The 23,782-nt window shown below is 46.6% G+C and overlaps 2 protein-coding genes across 2 annotated transcripts in view; one reads left to right on the top strand and one right to left on the bottom strand.

Annotated features, from left to right (window-relative positions):
* The window catches only part of LOC146180593 (uncharacterized), a 26,014-nt gene extending 11,709 nt beyond the window's left edge, over nt 1-14,305 (bottom strand). Inside the window, exon 1 of the mRNA XM_084577812.1 lies at nt 14,189-14,305. The gene's annotated coding sequence lies outside the window, so the exon portion shown is untranslated. The remainder of the gene's footprint in view (nt 1-14,188) is intronic.
* A 2,725-nt stretch (nt 14,306-17,030) lies between these two features.
* LOC146180592 (uncharacterized) lies at nt 17,031-17,938 on the top strand. The gene is made up of 2 exons (XM_084577783.1): nt 17,031-17,306; nt 17,417-17,938. The coding sequence occupies exons 1-2, from the start codon at nt 17,031-17,033 to the stop codon at nt 17,936-17,938; spliced, it is 798 nt and encodes a 265-aa protein (XP_084433909.1).
* The last annotated feature ends 5,844 nt before the right edge of the window (nt 17,939-23,782 follow it).

The raw sequence follows: 23,782 nt of genomic DNA, 5'->3' as shown, positions 1-23,782 counted from the left end.
TGCGCTTTCTCATGGCATAGCTTCCAAGCTTTTTCTTCCATCCTCTTAAAAATGTACCAACTTTGCAAAACAACTGGCTCCCATAGTGTGCTTCACCCCCTTATAGTGGACAGCTTATGCACTCCTTCAACCTGCAAGTCTCTGTAATGTTACAATGAGCACCTGTCCTCTATGGTTGCCTTTAATCTGCTTCATAGCCTTACGAGTTATGTAATACAAATGCGAGGCAAAACATCCAGCCTGCATGCTTTCAACGATGACACATCTGCATGTTGTTTGGAATATATGATTGATTGATTGATTGATTGATTGATTGATTCATTCATTCATTCATTCATTCATTCATTCATTCATTCATTGCGGAGGCAAGCACTCATATTCACATTGCTGCGCAAAGGCCTCTTCTCGAAAGCCCAGTGCAGACACCTGCTACACCTGCTGGTGTCACCTGCTCTGTGACCCCAGTGGCCAGTGGTAAGCTGCAATTAGCGAAATTTCTTGTCTACTTCTCAACTCTCCTTCACGATGTTCCAAGCGGGGCCTATAAAAATTCTATCCATTTCACTCATAATTATTTCCTTCGCTTGTATTCCTACCCCATTAACACAAGAAACAGGCTATTAGTCGTCTGCATTAGCATTACTAGCTTTATCCTGGTCACTGTTTTCTATTTCCGCGAGCGTATACCGCGCGTTTAATTCCTGCTCCATGCTACCTACTTCCTGCCTCGTAAGGTTACCGCTGTCACTTTTCGTAATTTGCTTCTCGGTTCCTGTCACAGTCTGGAATCATCTCTCTAGCTCCCAACTTTCGGACCCTTAGATCAAATAAGGGGAAGATAAACTTTTAAAAGCCTTCTTTGCATGCATATGAGCACGCATAAACTGATTGGTTTGTAAACGCATTTCAGCCGCTGGCATTATTCTCCAGGTGAATTCTTTCTTCACGCACCCCATATGCGACAATTGCAAGTCTTGTATGAAAGAGCGCAGAACAAGAGGAGGAACCTCGGTTCGCGATTCGAGCCAACGTTTGGAGAAGTAGGACTTGTCTTCGTGTGCTGAGGTACACGTCACTATGGATAGGTGTACCGCGCCCAGGTAGACAGAATCCTTCTATACGCGCTCAGCGGTACAAACGCCTGGGAAATGTTTAGGTACGTTGATGACCTTGTGCTCTGTGGCGATTGCGGCACGAAAACACATGATATGGCTCAGGAGGTAGTGGCGTGCTTTAATCATGCTCTTCAATCGCTCACGATCACCCACGAAGTCCCTGTGCGGAGGTCCATAAGATATCTAGGTCTCAAATTTGACTTCGGTATTGGGAAAGTCTGCTGGGACTATGTACCCGGTGACGACAAGGAGCCACTCCCTTTCCTCTCGGCCCATTTCAAACTTGTGAAAAGAGCCATTGTTTGTCAAGTTCTCTAAAGAAGTCATATCTTCATGCAGCATACCCAACTTTCGTCGCCAGGTTGACCGCCTTACGGGAACTGGGTACCTATCACATTTGCTTGTCTCAGTTGCGGAACGTTTAAATTAGAAGCTGACTCAAGCGTGTCGGTGCCGAACTAGGTTACGAGAACAGGGAGACGACAGAGGAGCGCAAGATTGGGACCCTTCCATGCGTGCACAGCATTTCGCGCCGCTTAAAAAGAATGGGCGCTGAGCAGGCGCTAATGTTGCGCTTACTGCTCCCGAAAAACTCAAAAGTATCTGCCGACGTGTAAAACCAGATGGGTCGCAAAAGCAGCAGGGGTGCACAACAAACCAGCAGAGTCGCTTCGTGGAGTGCGCAGAAGGCACTGTTTATTTCATACCGGTGAAATGTGTGAAGGAATTGTGGAACGTACTGGCAGATGCTCTGATGACAGGCTGAAGGGACACAAAAATAACGTCGATCAGGCAAGCAGGCATTTGGGAATCCATGTCGTCGAAAACCTTCTCAGTGCAATTCGCGGGATGTAAAGTGCTAGGAAAAGATAATGAGCGGCTGGTTCGTGAAATAATTGAGGCCACCGATACAGTCAGGCTGCGGGAACAATGTGTAAGCAGCGCGACTACCATCCCCTCCCTCTCGCTGTGACCACACACGGTGTATGTTGCTAGCAAAACAGTAGCACTGGTCATATGTTTCATGCCGCTCCAGGAGCACAGTCCTCACATCATTCCATGGTCTTGTATATGTGAAAGACTACGCCTGCTGTGCAGTCACTGTCGCAATTTACCAGAGGGTTTAAATACATGCTTGCATCACAGCTTGGATTATGTCTCTGACGTCACTAGTTTGGGATGACGAACTGCAGCGGATTAAGTTGTCATACTTGGGCTCGTGCGGAGGTGTGGAAAGAACGATTCAATATTAGTAACTGGTCGTGTAAATAACAGCATTTATTTCCCGACTGGGGCTGCCTGAAGGGCATAGAAAGGCCATTCACGATCCTAGTAGTCAGATAACCCCGCGTGGCCACGGACGGTCGCTCAAATCCTGGAGGTCGGGGAGGCTGCAGACTGGAGCTGCGATTTTGTCCTCATCATGGAAGCGAGAGCGGGTTCTATTTGTCAGGGCTTGAATCAAGTACAAAGCTCGCGGTCGCAGCAAGTGCGCATTTCTGTCAACTGCTGGAACAAATCTACATCAGCCCTCAATGGCTTATGTAGATCTACATCAGCCCTCTAACGAGCCACTTCGCCAGCCTCCCGCTGTCTTTAATTCGAGTCAAAAACTTCTCAGTGTGAGCCAGAGCATTCTTTCTTGGCATTCTGCTCTGTCCCGCAGTTTCGTTGGGGAAGCTCCCCGTTTCATGATACGAACATCAACCATTTCGGCACAAACATTCTCTCCCGGCCGCATCTTTGGGAACGACGTGTGGTTCACATGCCGTTCCTGCCTCAAGGTCAGCCGCCATTCCTAATCATACTGTTGGCTCGTCGTCGTGTGGCGTGTGAACCTCGTCAGCGATCTTGGGAGATGAGAGGTTTCTTAGCAACTTCCGAAAAAGATTGTGGTGACCTCCAGATTAATCCCCAAAACGAGCCAGCCATGCACCGGCGTGACATCCACGGCCATTCATCGGAGTAGAGTTGGAGTGTTCACTCCTGTCCAGTTACCTTTGTCAAAACTAAAGCTTACGCCTTCGCTGTCTCGCTTCTGTGTTGATTCTGGGAGCTCACTGGCAGCGATGATTCTTTTGGTGACACTAGCAAATGACACCTTTTCTATTCATGAAACTCTCCCTTCAAATCTCGCAACGAATCTGGGGCGCCACTTTTGGAAGGTATAAGTAAGCCCGAGAACTCCCACATACTGGCAAAATTAACAGCTGAAAAATACCAGTGTGAGACAGCACTTGCACAAAACGTCTGTTCTATTCCAGAACCAGCTGGCACACAGCGCGCGACGCTCCGCGCAGCAGTCAGCGATGATGATAATGATGATGGATCTATACAGATGAAAGAGGTGAAAGTTCACGCGTTGCGCTCACACAAATCCCCCCGACAAAAGAGCGGCCACCCTGGTCGCTGATTACAGGGATGAGGGACGACGGGCATAGGGCTTCATGCGCGAGACGTGGACGATCTCTTCGGTGCGACGACGTCGATCTGCGACGGTGTGCGAGGGAATAACGCGATAGTTCACCGGAGACGTTTGTTGAAGTACTGTATAAGGGCCAATGTAACGATGGAGAAACTTCTCACACAGGCCAGGAATGCGAATTGGTGTCCACAGGAGAACTTCATCACCGGGGTAAAAGGAGGAAGTTCGATGGCGTTGATCATACAGGGCTTTGCGCTCTTGTTGAGCATCTTCAGTGTTCAAACGGGCAAGTTGGTGCCACTGGGCCATACGAGTGGCAAACTCTTCGCCCAGAGATTCAGACGTAGAGGGAGCAGAGAAGAAAGTAGTGTCCAGTACTGTCGATGGTTGACGGCCATAAACTAAAAAGAAAGGGCTATAACCAGTAGTGCGCTGAACAGCGGAATTGTAGGCGTAGGTGACGAAAGGTAAAACGTTGTCCCAGTTCCGGTGATCAGGAGCGATATACATGGATATCACGTCGGACAAAGTGCGATGAAACCGCTCGATGAGTCCGTTGGTCTGAGGGTGGTAGCTAGAAGAAGTCTAATGAACGGTGTTGGCTGCGCGCAGTACTTCCTCAAGGACTTGAGAAAGAAATGTCTTTCCACGGTCGCTAATGAGAATACGAGGAGCACCATGACGCAAAACTATCGCACGCAGGAAAAAATCGGCGACTTCAGAGGCGGCACCGGAGCGAAGAGGTGCGGTTTCAGCGTACCGCGTTAGATGGTCGATGGCAGTGACAACAAAGCGGTTGCCGTCTGACGTCAAAGGGAGAGGACCAAACAAGTCAATGTCGACCGTGTCAAAAGGCACAGATGGGCAAGGTAGAGGTTGCAGTAGGCTAGCAGAAGGGGATGTTGAACGCTTGCGATGCTGGCAAGACGGACATGATGAAATGTATTTGGCGACGCTGGCAGAAAGGACAGGCCAGAAGTAGCGGCTCTTGATACGGTCGTAAGTTTTAAAGTGGCCTAAATGGCCAGCAGTGGGGTCGTCGTGGTAAGCCTCCATAATTTTAAAACGAAGGGAGCGAGGGGCAACGGGTACCCAGCGTTGATCCGTAGGGTGATAAACGTCGCGGTAAAGTGTTCCATGGTGAAATCGGAACCGACGAAGCTGACGGCGCAACCGACTGTTTGGGACAACTGATTCTCCACGGAGGCGAGCGATGATTGTGCGGCAGTAAGGGTCAGTCAGCTGCAGGGACGAGAAATCAGCATTGTTCTCGAGTGGAGCTATAGCGATGGGTGCGACATTCAGGTGGCCAGCAGAAGGCTGACTCGGATGGCAGCAGGGAGAGGAGATTGTATGTGGGGCCGCGTCAGTAGGTAGCAATGGGCAGCGGGAGAGGGCGCCAGCGTCGAGGTGTTTTCGCCCAGATTTATAAGTGATGGTGAAGGTGTATTCTTGAAGACGTAGTACCCAGTGGCCCAGTCGACCCGATAAGTTCTTCAGCGATGACAGCCAACAGAGTGCGTGATGGTCTGTGACAATGGTGAAGTGGCGGCCATACAAATAAGGTCGAAATTTTTGAACCGACCAAACAACGGCGAGGCACTCTTGCTCGGCAATAGTATAGTTACGCTCAGCTGCAGTAAGCGTACGACTGGCGTATGCGACGACTTGCTCTTCAGACAATGCGTTGCGTTGCAAGAGAACAGCGCCAATACCGTGGCCACTGGCGTCTGTGTGAAGTATGGTGGGCGCGTCAGCGTCAAAATGGCGAAGCACAGGGGTGGAAGTGAGTGCCTGCTTGAGAGCTTTGAAGGCGTCTTCACATTCAGTGGACCAGGTGTAAAACACTTGGGAAGACACGAGCTTGTGTAACGGGGCAGCAATTGCTGCAAAGTTCCGAATAAAACGGCGGAAGTAGGAGGCTAAGCCAAGCAAGCTGCGAAGATCTTTCTGACGTTGGGGCCGAGGAAAATTAACGACAGCCGTAATTTTTTCGGGATCAGGCTGGATTCCTGCCTTACTGACGACATGGCCGAGTACTTTGATGGTCTTACTGGCAAAGTGGCACTGCTTGGTATTCAGCTGAAGCCCCGCCTGGGCAAGGGACGTGAGGACATCAGTGAGACGCTGCAAGTGCTGAGTGAAGTTTGACGAGAAGACAATGATGTCGTCGAGATAACATAGGCATGTTTTCCATTTCATGCCGCGAAGCACGGTATCAATCATGCGCTCAAAGGTGGCCGGCGCATTGCAGAGTCCGAAAGGCATCACGTTAAATTCGTAGAGACCGTCGGGGGTAGAAAAGGCAGTCTTGTCCTTGTCTGCATCGTGCATAGGAATTTGCCAGTATCCCGAGCGGAGGTCGAGACTGGAGAAATACTCAGCGCCTTGGAGACCGTCTAATGCGTCATCAATACGAGGCAAAGGGTAAACATCCTTGCGCGTGATCTTGTTAAGTGCCCGGTAATCCACGCAGAAGCGGACTGAACCATCTTTTTTGCGAACGAGGACTACAGGTGAGGACCAAGAGCTCGTGGATGGTCGGATGACATTTCGAGCAAGCATGTCAGCAACTTGCTCCTCTATGACTTTGCGTTCTGCTGCTGAAACGCGATAAGGCCTTCGTCGAACAATAGCAGAGCCGTCCGTCTCTATGCTATGAGAGGTGACGGAGGTCTTCCCCAACGCTGAGGCGCACACATCAAAAGACTATCGGTGCCGCAGGAGGACGTCTAGCAGAGCTGTGGACTGCTCGGATGTAAGGTCAGGGCTGATGGCGGCTGCGAACGCAGAGGATGTCGGAAATGGAGGTTTGACAGGAGGCGGTGGTGCGCTGGAAAGTCAAAAATAAACCCAACTGTGGCTCCTCTGGGCAGTAAGAACGGCTGGAGAGTTGTATTAAGGGCCGCAACGACTGCGCAACCGCGGGTGAAGGAGGTGAGGCACGAGGCAAGAGCTAGGCCGTCGGAGGTCCACCGAGGAGCGGGCATAACGAGGGCTTCGCCATCGAGAGGGTAGTCCATTGCCACGATGATCAGCTGCTCGCGTCCTGGGGGCAAAACGAAGTCAACTGCTGCGAACACGTGTGGTGGTGAACAATCAAAAGTCGGTAATATATCGGGGTCCGCAAGATGAATAAGGCGCTCACGGCAAGAGATGAGGGCGGACGCCGACGATAAGAAATCCCACCCCAAGATCATGAGATGAACGCACGTGGGGAGCACAATAAATTCGATATGATGCCGCTGGTTATCGATGAGGACACGTGCTGTGCATTGGCCAGTGGGTTTCATAAGAGTTCCATTAGCTCCACGAAGTGGCGGACCGATGTATGGCGTTATAACTTTGCGCAGATGAGAACACAGAGAGAAATGCATGACGGAATAAGCGGCGCCGGTGTCGATGAGGGCCTCAACGTACAATCCTTCAACAATCACTACTAACATATTCGACGGTCGCCCAGGAGGAATTGTAGATTTCGAACTCGAAGCAGCTTCCCTCCAAAAACTGCTTCGGTTAGTTTTCCGTTATAGGTTGGAAGGGTTGCGAGGCAGGACGAAGCGGTGACGTGCGGCGAAAAGGCGAAGGGGATCAGCGTCGGGAAGGACGCGAGGGCCGTGAAACATTGGTGGAATTCGGAGGAGAGGAAGAACGCCGGTAAAAGTCTGAGTAGGGCAGTGCAGAATCTTCAGGCTGGCGCACGCGGGCACGTTCAAAGGGAGCATAACCCCGTTGCTCGTCTTGTTGGCGGCGGCGACATACACGGGCAATGTGGCCACGTATCCCACAATAGTAGCACACAGGGCGGGAGGGGCGCCAGGCTGTAACAAGACGGTGCACTGTAGGGTATGGTGCCATGGCAGCGACGTGACCGCACACAGGTGCCGAACAAGTCGGGGAAGGCGGAGTGGGTTGACGTGAAGTAATCTCGGCATAGGTTGGTAAGGAAGGTGGGGGGCGTTGGGAGGTGGCGAGGGAGGTTGGGAGGCAATGGGAGGTGGGGCAGGCGCCACAGTGCAGTTGAAATTCGTCAGTTCATCTTTGATGATGCTGCGCAAATTCACCGTTGCTGGCGGAAGAGTTGGAGATACTGCAGAGGGGTTGGTGAGGCCGGTCCGTAATCCGCACCATGATCCTCCCGGATCATGGTGCGGATTAGGGACCGCAAATTTCCATCTATGAGGGAGCCACCATCACTGGGGTCTTGCACGAGGCGGCAGGACTGTAGCTGGTCCAGACGTTGAAATGTGGACGTGATGTCAGATACGGAGAACGGGTTTTTAAACACGAAGGCATTGATAGCAGCAATGTTGATGCCCTTAATTAGGTGGCGATTACGCTCAGATTCAGGCATAGCAGCATCGACACGGCGACAAAGGGCCAGAACGTCCTCGATATACGACGTGTAGGACTCGCCGGGCTGCTGGACACGAGCTTCAAGTTTTTTCTTTGCCTGCTCTGAGCGACCAGCCGGAGTGCCGAAAATTTTCTTTAGCTGGTCCGTGAATGTAGGCCAGTCAGCGATGTCATCCTCGTGATTGAGGAACCAGGTTTTGGCGACGTCAGCCAAGTAGAAGACGACGTTTAGCAGTATATGAGCGTCATCCAAGCGGTTAAATGCACTGACCCTGTTGTAGTTGCCGAGCCAGTCGTCGACATCTTCACCGCGAAGGCCAGCAAAGATTTGGGGATCGCGCTGGCGGCTGGTGACAGTCTAGGCAGGGGCAGCCGCAGTAGGAGGAGGAGACGCCGGGGGTGAGCGAGCACCGTTGCCCCCATCCATAGCACAGGACAGTGGACGCAAGCGAAGGCCTGAACGGAGCTCCAGGGAGAACGGTAGGTGGGTCTAAAGCGAGAGGTGGGGAATACGAATCGCACCTCCGCCACTTGTGAGACAGCACTTGCACAAAACGTCTGTTCTATTCCAGAACCAGCTGGCACACAGCGCGCGACGCTCCGCGCAGCAGTCAGCGATGATGATGATAATGATGATGGATCTATACAGATGAAAGAGGTGAAAGTTCACGCGTTGCGCTCACACCAGTTAGAATTGTAGACCTGCGATTTAATGGCACCCCCCCCCCTCTTGTTCTTCAAAGCGCCCACAATCCTAATTTGCTATTTAATCATTCAGGCGTGGATTTCGACTGTCGTATATTTCTTTTCTTTTTAGTGATTTAGTAATGAGTGATAAAAAACAGGACAAATTTTGCAAAATAACGCCTTCTTTCTATACGCAGCCAACATCAGAAGTTATAGCAATCATGTATTCAGCACCGGCACTGAGCGCAGTGAAGCAAGGCTAATAGAATCGCGGCAGAGAGATATTTTATGATATTAATGAGTTCATAATATCAAACTTTTGACAGAGTTGAAATTTGCGTCAGTTGGTACATGTTCTCGAAAAAAAAAACTGTCAAAAGACGAAGGGCAAAGCAGAAGATGATATGCGTGCTTCGTCTTCTCCTTTGTCCTTCGTCTTTTGACTAACCTTTTTTTTTTTTTTAAAAGATAAAAATTTTCCACAACGCTCGGGAAAACCGAAACATTGCAAGGGGCAAAGCGAGGCTATTCTCCAAAATAAAGGCCCAACTTTTCCTGAATACTCAAGACGTTAGCTCCGCTGAGAGCGGCGTCATTTTTGAGAGCCTCTTCGTAAGGCAAACACCTTATCCAGACACAACGCCTTATTTTCGATGATTCTCTCGACATTTTCAGCTTGCACACCCAAGCTTTCCACGACACCTGGATTCCCATCGATTTGAAATATATTTGATGCTTACCATGCTTTATTGACCAATCTTTAGCTGTTGTGGTTTCTTCTTATTGTGTTGGTATTTTCACGGAGTAAACTCTCAACGAAATTCACAGAAGATCACAGAGTGGCAGCGAACTAGGCAGGGCCTCAACGCAGGACTTCGGTTTTCTCACCCTGAGCAGGCACGCCCTCGCGATCAGCTCAGAGTCAAGGCAATGATTTCACGGTGTCAATATGATGTATACACGTGCATATAGCGCAGATTTTCATGAAAATGTACGATGCAGATGCCGCACTTAATACAACCTGCACCATTCTCCCAACGTGTTCTGCAAGTGACCGATTTTGCTAGTCCTAAAGATTGCTGCGCATAGATCCCAAGCATCTTCGTGCAGTTTCTGTCCCTCGAATTCCTTCACTTTCTTCTGTCGAGGTCACTTTCAGAGATGCCAGACATCCTGGTGGTGCTAATGCTGCATGACACTTTGAATAATTCTTCGTGTCTTCTTCGAACCTATAGGTAATTAATTATTTTCCATTGCCCATTTGGATTACTCTATAGAGCGAGAAAATAAAAGCAGAACCAAGTCATTAGCTTTTTATTTGGACCTTGAGAAATGCCACAATTTTGTGCTTTGTACCACATGCAATCTGTTGATATAGTTTTCTTGCAAAAATCTATAAAAACGCTCTCTTCCAGTTTGCGTGCGTTAAATGGAACATGTAACAACTAACTTAATTTAGCACCCTTGTGCCAGTCCTACAGCGCACGTTTGAAAAATTGGCCAGCAGCGCGCGCCACACAAATATTTTACGATATTTAAAAGGTCTAAATATTCTAATTACTTTATGGCTTATCGTTTACCAGGCTGGCTTCAAAAATTTTTCTCTGTTTAGACCGATCAGCCTCTTCATCAGCCTTAGTTCATTTTGCACCCCACTTGGCACATATCATATCAGCTGAATAGCAGAACAACTCTATACTTAGTCATGGTGGAAACAGCGCTAACATAGGGCGGAGCAAGAACATAACACGGGCGCTGACTAGCAACTGGCGTCTATTCCAGAAATATATACAAAAAAAAAGCTTTATACTGATTTCACTTTTACTTGGAGTCGACGTTTCGGCAGGAGCCCTGCATTTTTCAAGACTCTTGAGAAAGACAGGGCTCCTGCCGAACACGTCGACACAAATAAAACTGGAATCAGTATGAAGCTTTTTTTCACTTCTATATAACCTCTAGCAACCAAGTACGTCTATTGCTATATATATATATATATATATATATATATATATACATATATATATATATATATATATATATATATATATATATATATATATATATATATATATATATATATATATATATATATATATATATATATATATATATATATATATATATATATATATATATATATATTTATATATATATATATATATATATATATATATATATATATATATATATATATATATTGTAGGGGGTGTGTTTATTCAGTCCACGCAGAGGGATTCAGCTGCTGAGGATGAATTCGCAGCGGAGCGTCAGGCGTATCGAATCACGAAGACAACGACCAACTTCTTCGTCCTTGAGAGCGCCAGCAAGCGATGCATGTCAGTGGCAATAACGATGAAGATTACCACACTACAGTTTCCCCCCGGGCAGAGAAGGAGCCATCCTGGCGACTCATGGAGCCGAAAGGACAGACGGATCGTAGTATGGCTTGATTCGGTCCACATGAACTATTTCGCGTCCAGCGCGACGCAAGTCCGCAGAGGTCGTAACGGGCTCAACTACGTAGTTGACAGGAGATGTTTTTTGAAGGACTCGGTATGGACCGTGATACCGAGCAAGAAGCTTCTTTGAAAGGCCGGCGGTTGTGGCAGGAACCCAGAGCCACACTAAGGAGTTGGGTGCATAAGAAGGAGCCTCGCCAGTGTCACGATGGTGTTTTTGTTGCCACTGGTTTTCCTTTGTAAGCGAGCGAGCTAGCTGGCGGCATTCTTCTGCGTACCGGGCGGCGTCCGAGAGTGGCGTCGATTCAGAAACATCAGGGCGGTAGGGCAAAAGCGCGTCCATTGTGCAGGTTGGCTCGCGCCCGTAAAGAAGAAAGAAGGGAGAGAATCCAGTGGTGGTCTGTATCGCAGTGTTATACACGTAAGTTACGAAGCGAAGAACCTGGTCCCAGTTGGAATGAGCGTCGTTAACGTACATGGCCAACATGTCACTCAGAGTACGGTTGAAACGTTCTGACAGGCCGTTCGTTTGAGGGTGGTAAGAAGTAGCGGTGCGATGAATGATGCGACCTTCGATGAAAGCGTCAGACCGGCATTACAGTGATGGTATTGTCATATCACGGGAAGGTATAGTCTCCTTGCTCTTAAAGCTGGATTCTAAGAAATCACCTGCTCCTGATAAGATACCTAATGAATTTTTGAAGCGTTACTGTGAATGGGTTTCCTATTTTTGAGAGAAGATATTCGTAGCATCGTTACGTGACTGCACTGTAGCGAGGGACTGACTGTTAGCAAGAGTTGTTCCGCTTTTCAAATCTGGCGACAAATTAGTTGTTTCCAATTATCGTCCAATATCTATCACATGTTGTGCATGCAAAATGCTTGAGCATATAATATGTAAATATCTTGCAGAGTACATTGAAAGTAATAGACTTTTTTACAGTAAGCAGCATGGCTTCCGGAGTCGTCTATCAACAATAACACAGCTTTTTTGAAATTACTCATGCTTTTGCGACAGCCATAAACTCGAGAGAACAAATTGATGTGATTACAGTGGACCTGTCGAAGGCATTTGACAGAGTGTGTCATACGAAACTTTTGCACAAGCTGCAAGAGTTCGGTATCGACGTGCAAATTATTAGTTGGATTCAGGCTTACTTGTTGAACGGAGAATAGTTTGCGGTTATTGATAATGTTTACTTATCAACATCACCAGTGTCATCCGGTGTACCGCAGGGGTCCGTTCTTGGTCCCATATTATTTTGTTGTGCATAAATGACATTGTAAAGGACATACACCCTATCGTTGAAGCTCGATTATTTGCTGATGACATCGTATTATTCTGCCGCATAAAAAGCCTGCAAGACCAAGTCCTTTTGAATGACTCTTTAAAAGTTGTGTATGAACGGTGTGTTAAGTGGGACATGGAAATCAATTTTGAAAAGTCAATTACTATGATTGTGTCGAACAAGAAAACCCCGTTAGTGTTTCCGTATACAATTAATAACATTGCAATAAAACGTTCCAATGGATTAAAATATTTAGGTGTTATGATTTCTCATGATTTGAACTGGAGTGATCATGTACAGAATATTTGTGGGGCAGCCCAACGAAAGCTTGGATTCCTACGGCGAAATTTAAGAGGTTCGCCACCGGCTGTCAATCTAAAAGCTTATAAATCATTGGTAAGGCCAAGTCTGGAATACGCGAGCATAATTTGGGATCCAAACCAGAAATATCTCATAGATAAGCTTGAACGGATTCAGAGATTAGCAGGGAGGTTCGTGTTTTCTCGCTATCGAAGAACACAGTCCGCAACCGAACTTATTTCACTTGCTGAGCTACAAACCTTGGCTATTCGTTGAAAAATTGCTAGGCTCAAGTTCCTTTATCAACTTTATAACAATAAACTCAATTTGGATTCCGGCTTGTACTTGCGGCCGCCCGGGAGACTGTCATCTCGCACTAATCATTCCTTTGCAGTGATGTCGTATGTGCCAAGAGTTGATGTATTTAAATTTTCGTTTCTGCCTAAAACAATCATTGAATGGAACAACCTTGATCGAAACGTATTTGAAAGAACTTGTTCTTTAGAAACTTTTGAGAAAGAGTTGGAAATTTGTTGTGCCGCTTAAATGTACATTGCCCACCCTGTAACAGCCAGGAAGGGCTAACAGTACTTGCAAATAAATAAATGGTGCATGTTTCCAACACTGACGCCAAATCATTTTGATCTGAATGCACTGGTTGCTGTGAGGATGTTGGGATCGATCCTGCCAAATAAAATAATAAAATGTTTCCCGCTATGCTACACCTAGTTGAATCCTCCTTTTTACTTTTGTTGTAAACTGTGACGAGTCCACATTAGAAACAAAAGTACACGGAGGAGGCAGCATAGCGCTAATATATGGTCCGTATTCAGCGCTACCTTCTATTGGCGTCATATTAGGATAACGTCGTTATACTGAGTAGCGAAAAGTAGACATTTCCAAAAGAATTTCCACGCAAGTGACATCGATCACACAAATATACCCCTGTGCGCTCCACACAACCCTTCTTGGCAATATCAGTGCAAACTGGGCCGTGAATGTGCCCTGACTATTCACTGTGTACTCAACTAGAACTAGATCGAAACTCCACAACTCTGACACTTGTGTTCTTTAGTCCCTCTCATTCTGTTCTCTTATCGCGCTGCTTCGAACATTTTGTGTTGGAATCCCATCCCAGTCTCCCAGCTGCCCACTCTAATAACCCAACTGCATCTTCGTTCCAGATGTCGACGCATTCACTATATTCAATAACCTTGGAACATCGTGTTTCTGCTAAGGCTGAAAATATGCCTGATAGGCATGCAGCTTGACGCTGATTGACAAAGCTCTTCAAAATGATATTAACGTTCATCATGCTCAAAACTGCATCCTCAAATCATACAAACTTGAAAGCAATACACTTGCAAACGGCACGGGTTAAGTGAGACTGCGGCTTCCTCATATGGTGTGCAGACCAAGGAGAAGCATGTCGTATAGAAAATACCTCGAGCAGAGCGCAGGCAACAAATGGGCTTGAACTTCAGTTCATCGGCGCTCTGTGTTTCAAAGGCGCGACATTTGAGGCTGCGGTGCGCACGAGCAGGAATTCCAGCGTACCTGTTTGCGGCGTTGCGTGGGGATGACGCCATGCCGGCGACCAGGTATGCGCTCGCTGGAGGTCCAATTTCCTCGACAGCCGACGCCGAGAGGGGGCGTCAGCCAGCGTCGCTCGCATACAACGGGCGCGTCTGTCGAGATCGCAGCTGCGCGGCTGCCGACCAGCTGCGGTCTGGCTCCGACAGGTTTCCTCTACTTTTCGCTTCATTGTCAGCGTGAACACATGATAAGCGTGGAGGATGCAGCGAGCGAATATAACTCTCTACATCTCTCTTTGCGGCGGCGCTTCACTATTACTCCTATACTTACTCGATCTGCATATCTATATATACATATATAAATATATTTTCTTGAATGCAGCAAGTTCCGGCAAACTCCTCGGCAGAAAACATTCGAAAGTGGAAGCTTTCGTGTTATTTGACGAATTGAATTTTAAGAAGTCCGGTCCATCAGTAGGGCCACCCGGTAACGAAGGAGGTCGGTCTTCTTCCTCGGGAATTAAATGGTGTCTCAAAAAGTGAACGAACCCGCCGGTGTGGCACAGTGGTTAGGGTGCTCGGCTACTGCGCCCAAGGAAGCGGGATCGAAACCCGGCCTCAGCGGCCGCTTTTCTATGCACGTGATAAGCTGGGCGCCAGTGTGCTGTGCGATGTCAGTGCACATTAAAGAACCCCAGGTGGTCAAAATTTCCGGAGTCCTCCACTAGGGCGTCTCTCATAGCCTGAGTGGCTTTGGGGCGTTTAAACTCAATATCAAACCAAAAAGTGAGCGCGAAAAATAAAATGTAGATGATGCGACGTTTTCAACAACACAAGCCGCGAATAAGTAATATTTCTATGCGAAAATTGAGGAATGTCGTCCTCTATTTCAGAAGGCAACTGAAAACGGCAATTTTTCTAATTTGGGATTTCAACACGCCATAGATAAACTGCTAATACTACTGGTGATGTTCTAACTTCATTTTCCGAACGAATTCAGTTATTGGCATTTTCTGCCGGGCCTCAGTGGCCACTCCTTCACTCAGTTTGCGCTTGATGGTAGTAACACACGTACGCGAAATAATTCCAAATATGTGGGATATTACTCGAAAGCATATTTTTCGCAGATAAGTGCCGAGCTTCAAAGTTTTTTTTATATGAGTTCATGTCAATCTTTTCTAATCACACTGTGCGAACAAACTTGAGCCTTTTTAAAAATAAGGCTAATTTACTGGGACAAAAATGCCTACCTTTACGGGTCTTACATGCAAGCATAGTTCCCATGGCTCAATGCTTAACTTAAACGTCTCTTAAGTAAAAATAGACTGCTTTATCACGGAGCCAAAATCAGCTGTTGTTCTGATCACTGAGAGATCACTGAGAACATTCCATTACAATGATTCATGGTATTTTATCTTATAAGCATCTGGGTGTTCACATCACTAATAGCTTATCCTGGCGCATGCACCTAAAATATGTTATTAACGACGCAAACCATGCCCTTGGTTACATACGCAGATACTTCTCTCAGGCTCCATCCCATTCGATGTTACTTTTATATCAAACACTAATACGGCCAAAGCTAGAACACAATATGGGACCCCGCGCAACTCACTTTAATCGATGTTATAGAATCTGTTCAGAATCGGTCATCTCGCTTCATTATTTCCAATTATTCTCGCACGGCTAGTGTTTCTTTAATGAAATCTCAACTTGGTCTGACTAAACTCGCCGGTCGTAGAAATATTTCACGCCTTAGTCTTTTCCAAAGCATTTTCTTTCATAACGAGACACTAAAATAGGATTTCTTCCGTACCATATCCTACGTGTCATCACGTGTTAATCATCTACATAAAGTTACCATCGCAACTTGTAAAACGAATCTGTTTTTAATTCTTTCTCGCCGAAGACTAGCACTGAGTGGAACCACCTTCCACCCCATATCGCCTGCAGTGAATACGCGCCATCTTTCAATCCACTTATCACCAAATATGTCCTCGAATAAGCGCCTGCATCATGAATTTTGCCTTTTGCCTGTACTTTTTAATGTGTATTTTTTTCTTTTTGCACCCACCCTCTCTATACCGTCCCGTGGTCCCTGAGTGTATTTGAATAATAAATAAATAAATAACTAAATAAATAAATATCTTGCCATAGCCTCTGATTATCGAAGGGAATTCAAAAACGTTTAAACAGCTTTTTTTTTGGAACACACTTCCATCATAGTTAGCCGACAACGCCAAAACTTTTGGGATATCATTACTGTTGCCAAGCATAAAGGAATAGGTCTTGTTCTTTCCCGCCTGGCTCAGCGGGTCTCGCCAAATATATTTGTGGAGACCCGACAACGAGTGTCTGTGGTTCATTTGCACAAATTTGATGGCCCCGCACTTTGCGTCTATGCTGTCTGCTCCTGCCCTGCTTTTGCATCACCCGCTTTGCTAGGCCTACCAGCGCCCGGAGCTCGAGATCTCGCCTACATTCGAGTGCGTATGCCATGGCCATAGATTCCCCTACTCGTGTACCGTCTCCGTTGCCTCACACGGCGCCACGTCATGAGTCCGCGGTCTCCGCTGTCAAGCTCCCTGACTTCTGGTCATCGGACTCGGTACCTTGGTTCCTCACCATCGAGGCCTTGTTCCGCCGGCACCGCATCACTTTTAAGGTGACCATGGTCGACCACCTAACGCCGACTACTTCGGCGATTGTTCGCGACGTCCTGCGCTCTCCGCCTGCCGATCACCCTTACGATCATCTTCGGGCGACGCTGATCCAGCGAACTTCTAAAACGGAACCTCGTCTTCTGCAGCAGCTCCTTACCTCAGAAGAGCTGAGATCGCAAGCCTACCGAGCTGTTGCGTCGCATGACCGTCCTGGCTGGGGACGCCTCTGCTTCACACGACAGCGCACTCCTGGGGGAACCCTTCCTGCAGCGTCTACCACCACAGGTGCGCATAATCCTGAGCGTGTCTTCATCTCAGACACTAAACTCCCTCGCTATGCTGGAAGATAAGATCATGAACGCCGGGTTTCCCTCGGTGAAAACAATTCATCGTCCTCTTGCCCCTCAGTTGCCCAGCGCAGCTGCTGACAATCGCTATGCCCGCCTCACCGATGCTGATGAGGAACTCACTCGGCAAGTAGCGCGGCTTACAGCTGAAATTGCAGCCCTTAGTAAGCGGCGGCTGCGTTCATCTTCACCTCGCCGTACCAGCCCCACTGCTCGTGGCAACCGTTCTACGCTCTCCAGGGCCTTTTGCTGGTACCACCGCCGCCATGGCTCACCCACAAGCCAATGCCGCTAGCCCTGCTCCTTCGCGGGAAAAGGTCCGGCCGAACACTGAAGGCGATCGGTGTTCTCGGCCCATCACTCAGTCGCCTCTTCCATGTTACTGACCGTATAACGAAAGTCCGCTACCTAATCGACACCGGGGCCGAGATCTGTGTGCTTCCGCCTACGTTGGCTGAGCGACGCCGTCTTTCAGACTTTTCACCTCTGATAGCAGTCAACGGATCGACCATACGGACATACGGCCAGAAGTCGGTGACTCTCGACATGGGACTCCGCCGTACCTTTCGCTGGGTATTTGTCATCGTGTTCGTGCGCTCGCCAATCATCGGCGCCGACTTCCTATGGCACTATAAGCTCCTAGTTGACTTGCGGCAAAGCCACATACTAGATTCTGGAACCAGCCTAGTCGTCCAAGGCGTCTCTTGCCGCGATCCACCACTCCGGCTCCTCCAGGCGCACAGCACAGTTCCCGACCCTTAGTCCAACATACTTGCAGAGTTTCTAGACGTTTTCCGACCCCTGTCCCTTCAAGAACCGGTCGCGAACAGCGTGACTCATCATAATGTGACGACTGGGCCTACCGTGTTTGCTCGCGCTCCTCGCCTCGCAACAGATCGCCTCTCTGTCACAAAAAACGAATTCGAGCATATGCTGGAGCTTGATTCCATCCGTCCATCCTCCAGTCCTTGGGCATCGCCCCTCCACATAGTACCCAAAAAGAACGGCGACTGGCGTCCGTGCGGCGCTTACCTGGCTCTCAACAAGGCCACAGTCCCTGACCGCTACTCGTTTCCACATATCCAGGATTTTACATCGGCCCTTCATGGCTGCAGAATCTTCAGCAAGGTTTATCTCGTGAAGGCATATTACCAGATTCCTGTACAGCCCTCGGATATCCCGAAGAGAGATATTATTATGCCTTTTGGCATATTTGAATATCTGAGGATGCCTTTCGGTCTTCGCAATGCGGTCCAGACTTTTCAGCGCTTTTTTGACCACGTCCTGCACGGTTTGACGTGCTGCTTTGCCTATCTTGACGACATCCTTGTCTTCAGCCCTACGGCAGAGGCCCACAAGCTCCATCTGCCCCGTCCCGTTCCCACCTGGCTCAGCAGGTCCTACCAAATATATTTGTGGAGACCCGACAACGAATGTATGTGGTTCATCTACATAGTCTAAATGATAGCAACAGCGCAGCAATCCGTCCATCACAGTGTACGGAGCAGTGTGTGTAGTCCATCAGAGTGCACGGAGTTTTGGCACCGGTCGACCTTTCCACCTTTCCTTTAATTCAATACGGTTTTTTTTTTCTCACAGTGGGCTCAGGTACTCACTGATGCCTTGTCTAAGGCTATTTTAGAGCGATCATATTTTTTTCTTTTTTTCTTTTCCCTCGGTAAAATGTCCCTTAGTGGACTCAATTGTCCTTGCCAGTTTTGGTGTAAAAAGCGTAATTAGTAATTTAACGGCTTCTTCGCTTTGGGAAAATCGACGATATAAACTCTAAATTTTTAAAGAGTGCAATTGTATAATCTACTATTTACTTGCGTGCACTGTTTCGCAGTCTTTAAATTTGGCGCAGCCTCCAGGAGACTTGAAAGTGGTACAATATTCAAGTATGGAGATACTCATCGTGCTCTTAAGTACATAAAAATATCATTATTACCTTTTATATGCTAAATGTTTGAACATGCCCTATATTCTAATCTTGAAAATAATTTTTGTTTCGTACTCAGTGTGGCTTTAGTGAATTCATTTTCATGTGAGACGCAACTCGTTTCTTTTACCCATGACTTGATTTGACGCAGTAGACAAGAGAATTTTCATTGACTGCATATTCCTAGATTTTGAGAAAGCGATTGATCTCATTAACAACCAATTACATATTGTTTAAGGTTCAGCAAACTGAACATGAACCTGATTATTATTTTATGCATCGACTGTTTCTTGCTCAACAGAACTCAGTTCGTCACAGCACATCACACTTATACTTCATCATTTTCTGTACCTTTAGGCGTGCCGGCCTCAAGGTTCGGCACAAGGCTCGGTTTTGTTGAGGATGTATAAATTGAAGTTTTTGTTTGTGACCATTTGCACCTTGTTTTTTTTAGCATTTTTCATCTTCATTTCTTCCGGGAAGTTGCAGCAATATACAGAATTACTCTGCCTTGAGTATGAGCAGAAAAAAAAAGTTTCGATCTATGGAAACCGAAGCTTTCATTCAGAACATGAAGGCAACGGTACTTTTTTGTTGTTCCACTCTAATCACTAGTGGTAGTGCCACTCCTGACTATATTTGATGAAGCTTAAATACCAGGTGGGATTTGCTGTCTTTCATTTGGTACATACAGCCACAAGAAACTTGGCGGAAACAAAATCAGTTGTCTTAACACTGCATCTTTCCATTGTATGGTAATTGGTTGGGGATGGTTAGGTATTTGACAACTGATTAGTTGTATTGGTGTTTTATGGCGCGAAGGCGACTAAGGTTATAATGCGTCAAACACAGATTTGAGTCTGATGTTACGGTCAGCATTTTTTTTTTCGATACCTGTAGTTTGTGTGGTTTCTTTCACGAACTTAAAATTTGGGGATTACATCAATGCCCCTTACCCTAAAGGCAGCATGGAGTGTAATGGGGTGTCTTATTTGCAAAGCACTGTAAAACATTTTTCTTAGTTCGTCAAGTTCTGCACAGTAAATTAAAGCATGCTCTACTATTAGTTCACGACCACACCTTTCGCGGAGGGGTTTGTCTTGTTTTGTCATAAGAAATTGTCAGTGAGGTGTGCGTGGCCGACGCGTTCGTTACACATGATTACGTCTATAAAACGTTCTGTTGTCTATACGACTTCAATTCTCCTAAAAATGACTTTTAAGAATATAAATTTGTTATCATTGTCCTCTATTCGAAAATGGCTAGGGACCCGGTAGAACTTTATGTTGTATTTTCGAGCTGTGACTTTATCTATGTTATGTATGATGTTTTCTAACAAAGGTTCTTCAGTATTTTTAGGTTGTAGGGCAGTGGGCATGCTCAGAGAATCAGTGTAGATGACGTTGTATTTTGTTTTCGTTTTGACTGTGCTCGACGTCAACACTTACGGTGTAACATTCAGCAGAAAAATCTAGGCGCACTCCGGCCGTCTTTTGTTGTTGTTTTTTTTGTACGCAAGCTTGCCATAAGGCATATTATAAAAACTCATGTAAATGGTTTTCCGTGAGGAACCGCAACAGACTACCGCTCTTAGCGTTGTCGGTGAGCCATTTAGAAAAGTCCTCTTCCCTTGTTGTGGTTAGTCCCACTTCGCGCAGAATCTGTGTCCTTGATGCCCTTGTCCCTGCACAAGTCCATAGCAGGTGGCGAACATCCACTTCTGCAGCTGGTGTGGAACACTTCGGGCATGTGGTTGGTCCGATGTCTGCTTGCGATTCCCATTTGCATTTTACCGACGGGGTAAGGGCCGCCCCAGCTCTTATCCTTCTAAGGGAGACGTCCTCCAATTCGTTAAGTTACGAGGGAGTGGGAATGTACACGGGGGAATGAGGGCACGTGTACTTTTCCTTAAAGAGGATGCTAAGATGAAAACAGCGGAGCGGGCATCGAAAGGGAGCCTGGTGGGGGGCGCATTAGTGTTTGGAACTTCGTGTGTGAGGTGGTCAACTTTTTTCTACTCAGCGTTCTCAGCATCGTCTTGTGTTCAATGTATCTGGATGCTTATCTTTTTTTTTTATTAAGTGCGTGGATTTCCTGGGTAACACACAGCGTCTTCGTCACTTTCTTCAGTTGTTTTATAGCGGCTAAGGAGTCTGTATAGATGTGGGCTTCTGTTATGGAATCTATTTTATTTATGGCCTCCATAGCATCGCGGATTGCATAGTGTCCCATCACAAGCGGGTCCGGGTATTCTGAACATATTCTTTATGTATCTTTTGTTCGCTGTGTGTTGGACTAGTAGCTGCTGTTCTACCACCATTTTCTATAATTGATGCGTCCGTATATGCAATGCAGGTACCTGGAAGTGCATCAACCAGAGGTCGAGATGCCAGCTTTTTTTTTGCGACGAAGCCGAGTGGTCTTGTTTGTCGTAATAGTCGTGAATTCCCACGGAGGGAGGTCAGCCATTGGTGGTGTTTGAACTGCCACTTCTTTGTACAAAGATGCTATGGGCGTAACGTACTTTCGCTTCTTATCCCTTGTTGCCTCTCGTTGTTCAATTAATTCTGTCAACGTATTTATCTGTGCAAACTCTTGGAGAATTGGAATAGGGGTAAGTTTTGATAAGGCTGTGGTAGTGCGCATTGCGTTTCTATTTATGTTTCCAATTTCGCCCACTGCCGCCTCGTGAGTCTTTGGAATTGGGCCTGGTATAGTATCCTCGGCTGTAACACCGATTGTACTATACGTCTTGCCATGTCCGCTAGAGCTCCCCCCCCCCCCCCCCCCCCTAGACGAAATGCGTTTTATCAAGTTTAAGGAAGTCGCAGCTACTTTTTTCCCCTTATGAAGCCATTGTGTTCCTTTGCCGGATTTGTGAATTTCTAGGCCAAGAACTCTCAACTCGTCCACCTCTTCCAATCCCTGATTTCCAATCTTTAGGGTGACTCTTTGCGTTGCCGATTGTTTTCTTCCATTCTTGTTGGCAACATGAATGTAACTGTACTTTTGAGGTGATAATTCCAGGCATGCATCTTGGACGTACTCATCTATGGTATTTAAAGCCTCTTGCAAATACCTATTCTGTCTCTCGGTTTGTTTATGAACAGACCAAATCGTGACATCATCTGCGTATATCATGAACCGCACTTCTGGTATTTTAGCTAATTTCCACGGCAATGGGATCAGGACGATATTAAATAATAAAGGTGCTAACACTGACCCTTGTGGCACGCCTCTGTTCGAGGTGTAATTGCCAATTTGTTTTCCGTTTATCCGGATAGAAAACGTCCTGTCCTTAAGCAGATTATGTACTGCTTTTATGACCTGCAAGGGAATGCCCATACATTCCATGTTGCTAAGAAGCTTGGCATGTAACACGTTGTCGTATGCCTTCGCCACGTCGGTAGCCACTACAGTGCGCACTAGGTGGCTATAAGGCGACACGTGTATGACCTCTTCAGCGAGCATAGCCAGTCCATTTTCTGTGTCAAGGTTTGTTCGGAACCCAATTTGTTCGAGCATGGTATATTTTATTACTTTCCAACCACCATGACAGGCGGGTGGCTATCATCTTTTCATAGATCTTGCAAATTGTGGGTGTCAGCGAGATAGGCCGCAAAGATTCTAGGCTTGTGGGAGGTTTCCCAGCCTTTAGTATTGTTACCACCACCGAGTGTTTCCAGCCGAGTGGAATGTCTCCTCCTTGCCATACCTCATTTATAAAGCAGAATTCGCCCGTGTTGCGACCGCCATACGCGGTTGTTGAACCCAGCGCCGGGGACGCCGTCTCGAAAGTTGCGTCCCCTAACCCCCACTGTCAGGCTCCCGACTCCGGGAAAGCGGTGTTTCTCGGAATGCGAGCGTGTGCGGAGCAGCCGGCGGCTCGGGCCGAGACGTTTCGGCCGGAGGGTTTATTTATTTATTTATTTATTTATTTATTTATTTATTTATTTATTTATTTATTTATTTATTTATTTATTTATTTATTTATTTATTTATTTATTTATTTATTTATTTATTTATTTATTTATTTATTTATTTCAAAATACTGCAGGCCAATGTTTTGGCCCAGGCAGGAGTGGATATACAAAACATTAAAACAATAAATAAAAATAAAAATAAAAACACGGGAGTAAATGAACAAGTCAACAAAATACAACACTGTATCATTCAAAAAAATGTAACTCTAGAGCTTTAATGAAATTGGAAGACTGGAGAATGGCCTCAGGAAGACAGTTCCAGTCGGAAATGGAACGTGGAAAATAACTGTGCTTAAAAGAGTTAGTCCTTGCAAAAATGGGTTCGAGCAGGTTACTTCTTGAATGATGTGTCCTGCGCGACAATTTTTTAAGAATTTCAGGGCGAGATATGTTTAATTTGTGTGTTAAGAGGTTGTGCATAAACAATAAACGGGATATTTTTCTGCGTAGTTCAAGTAGTGGAATATGGTTAGCTTTCATTAGTGTAGTAGGTGAGTCTGACCTCTTGTATTTACTGTAAATGAACCTAACCGCTTTCCTTTGCACCATCTCTATTTTATGTATGTCTTTTTTAAATAAGGATCCCATAAAACTGAAGCATACTCTAATTTAGACCTAATAAATGATGTGTATGCAAGAAGTTTGAGTTTACTTGGAGCATCATTAAGTTTCCGCCTCAAGTAG

Source organism: Amblyomma maculatum, chromosome 8 (genome assembly GCF_055883805.1).
Source record: "Amblyomma maculatum isolate TAMU_Amacu chromosome 8, ASM5588380v1, whole genome shotgun sequence".
NCBI classification, from domain to species: domain Eukaryota; kingdom Metazoa; phylum Arthropoda; class Arachnida; order Ixodida; family Ixodidae; genus Amblyomma; species Amblyomma maculatum.
The sequence above is the reverse complement of the archived record's forward strand: the minus strand, read 5'-3'. Positions and strand labels throughout refer to the sequence as shown.

Coding starts and splice junctions, on each gene's coding strand:
- LOC146180592 (XM_084577783.1), top strand. CDS start 17,031: ATGACCGTCCTGGCTGGGGACGCCTCTGCTTCACACGACAGCGCACTC. Junction 17,307..17,416: donor ATGAGGAACTCACTCGGCAA/GTAGCGCGGCTT, acceptor TACGCTCTCCAG/GGCCTTTTGCTGGTACCACC.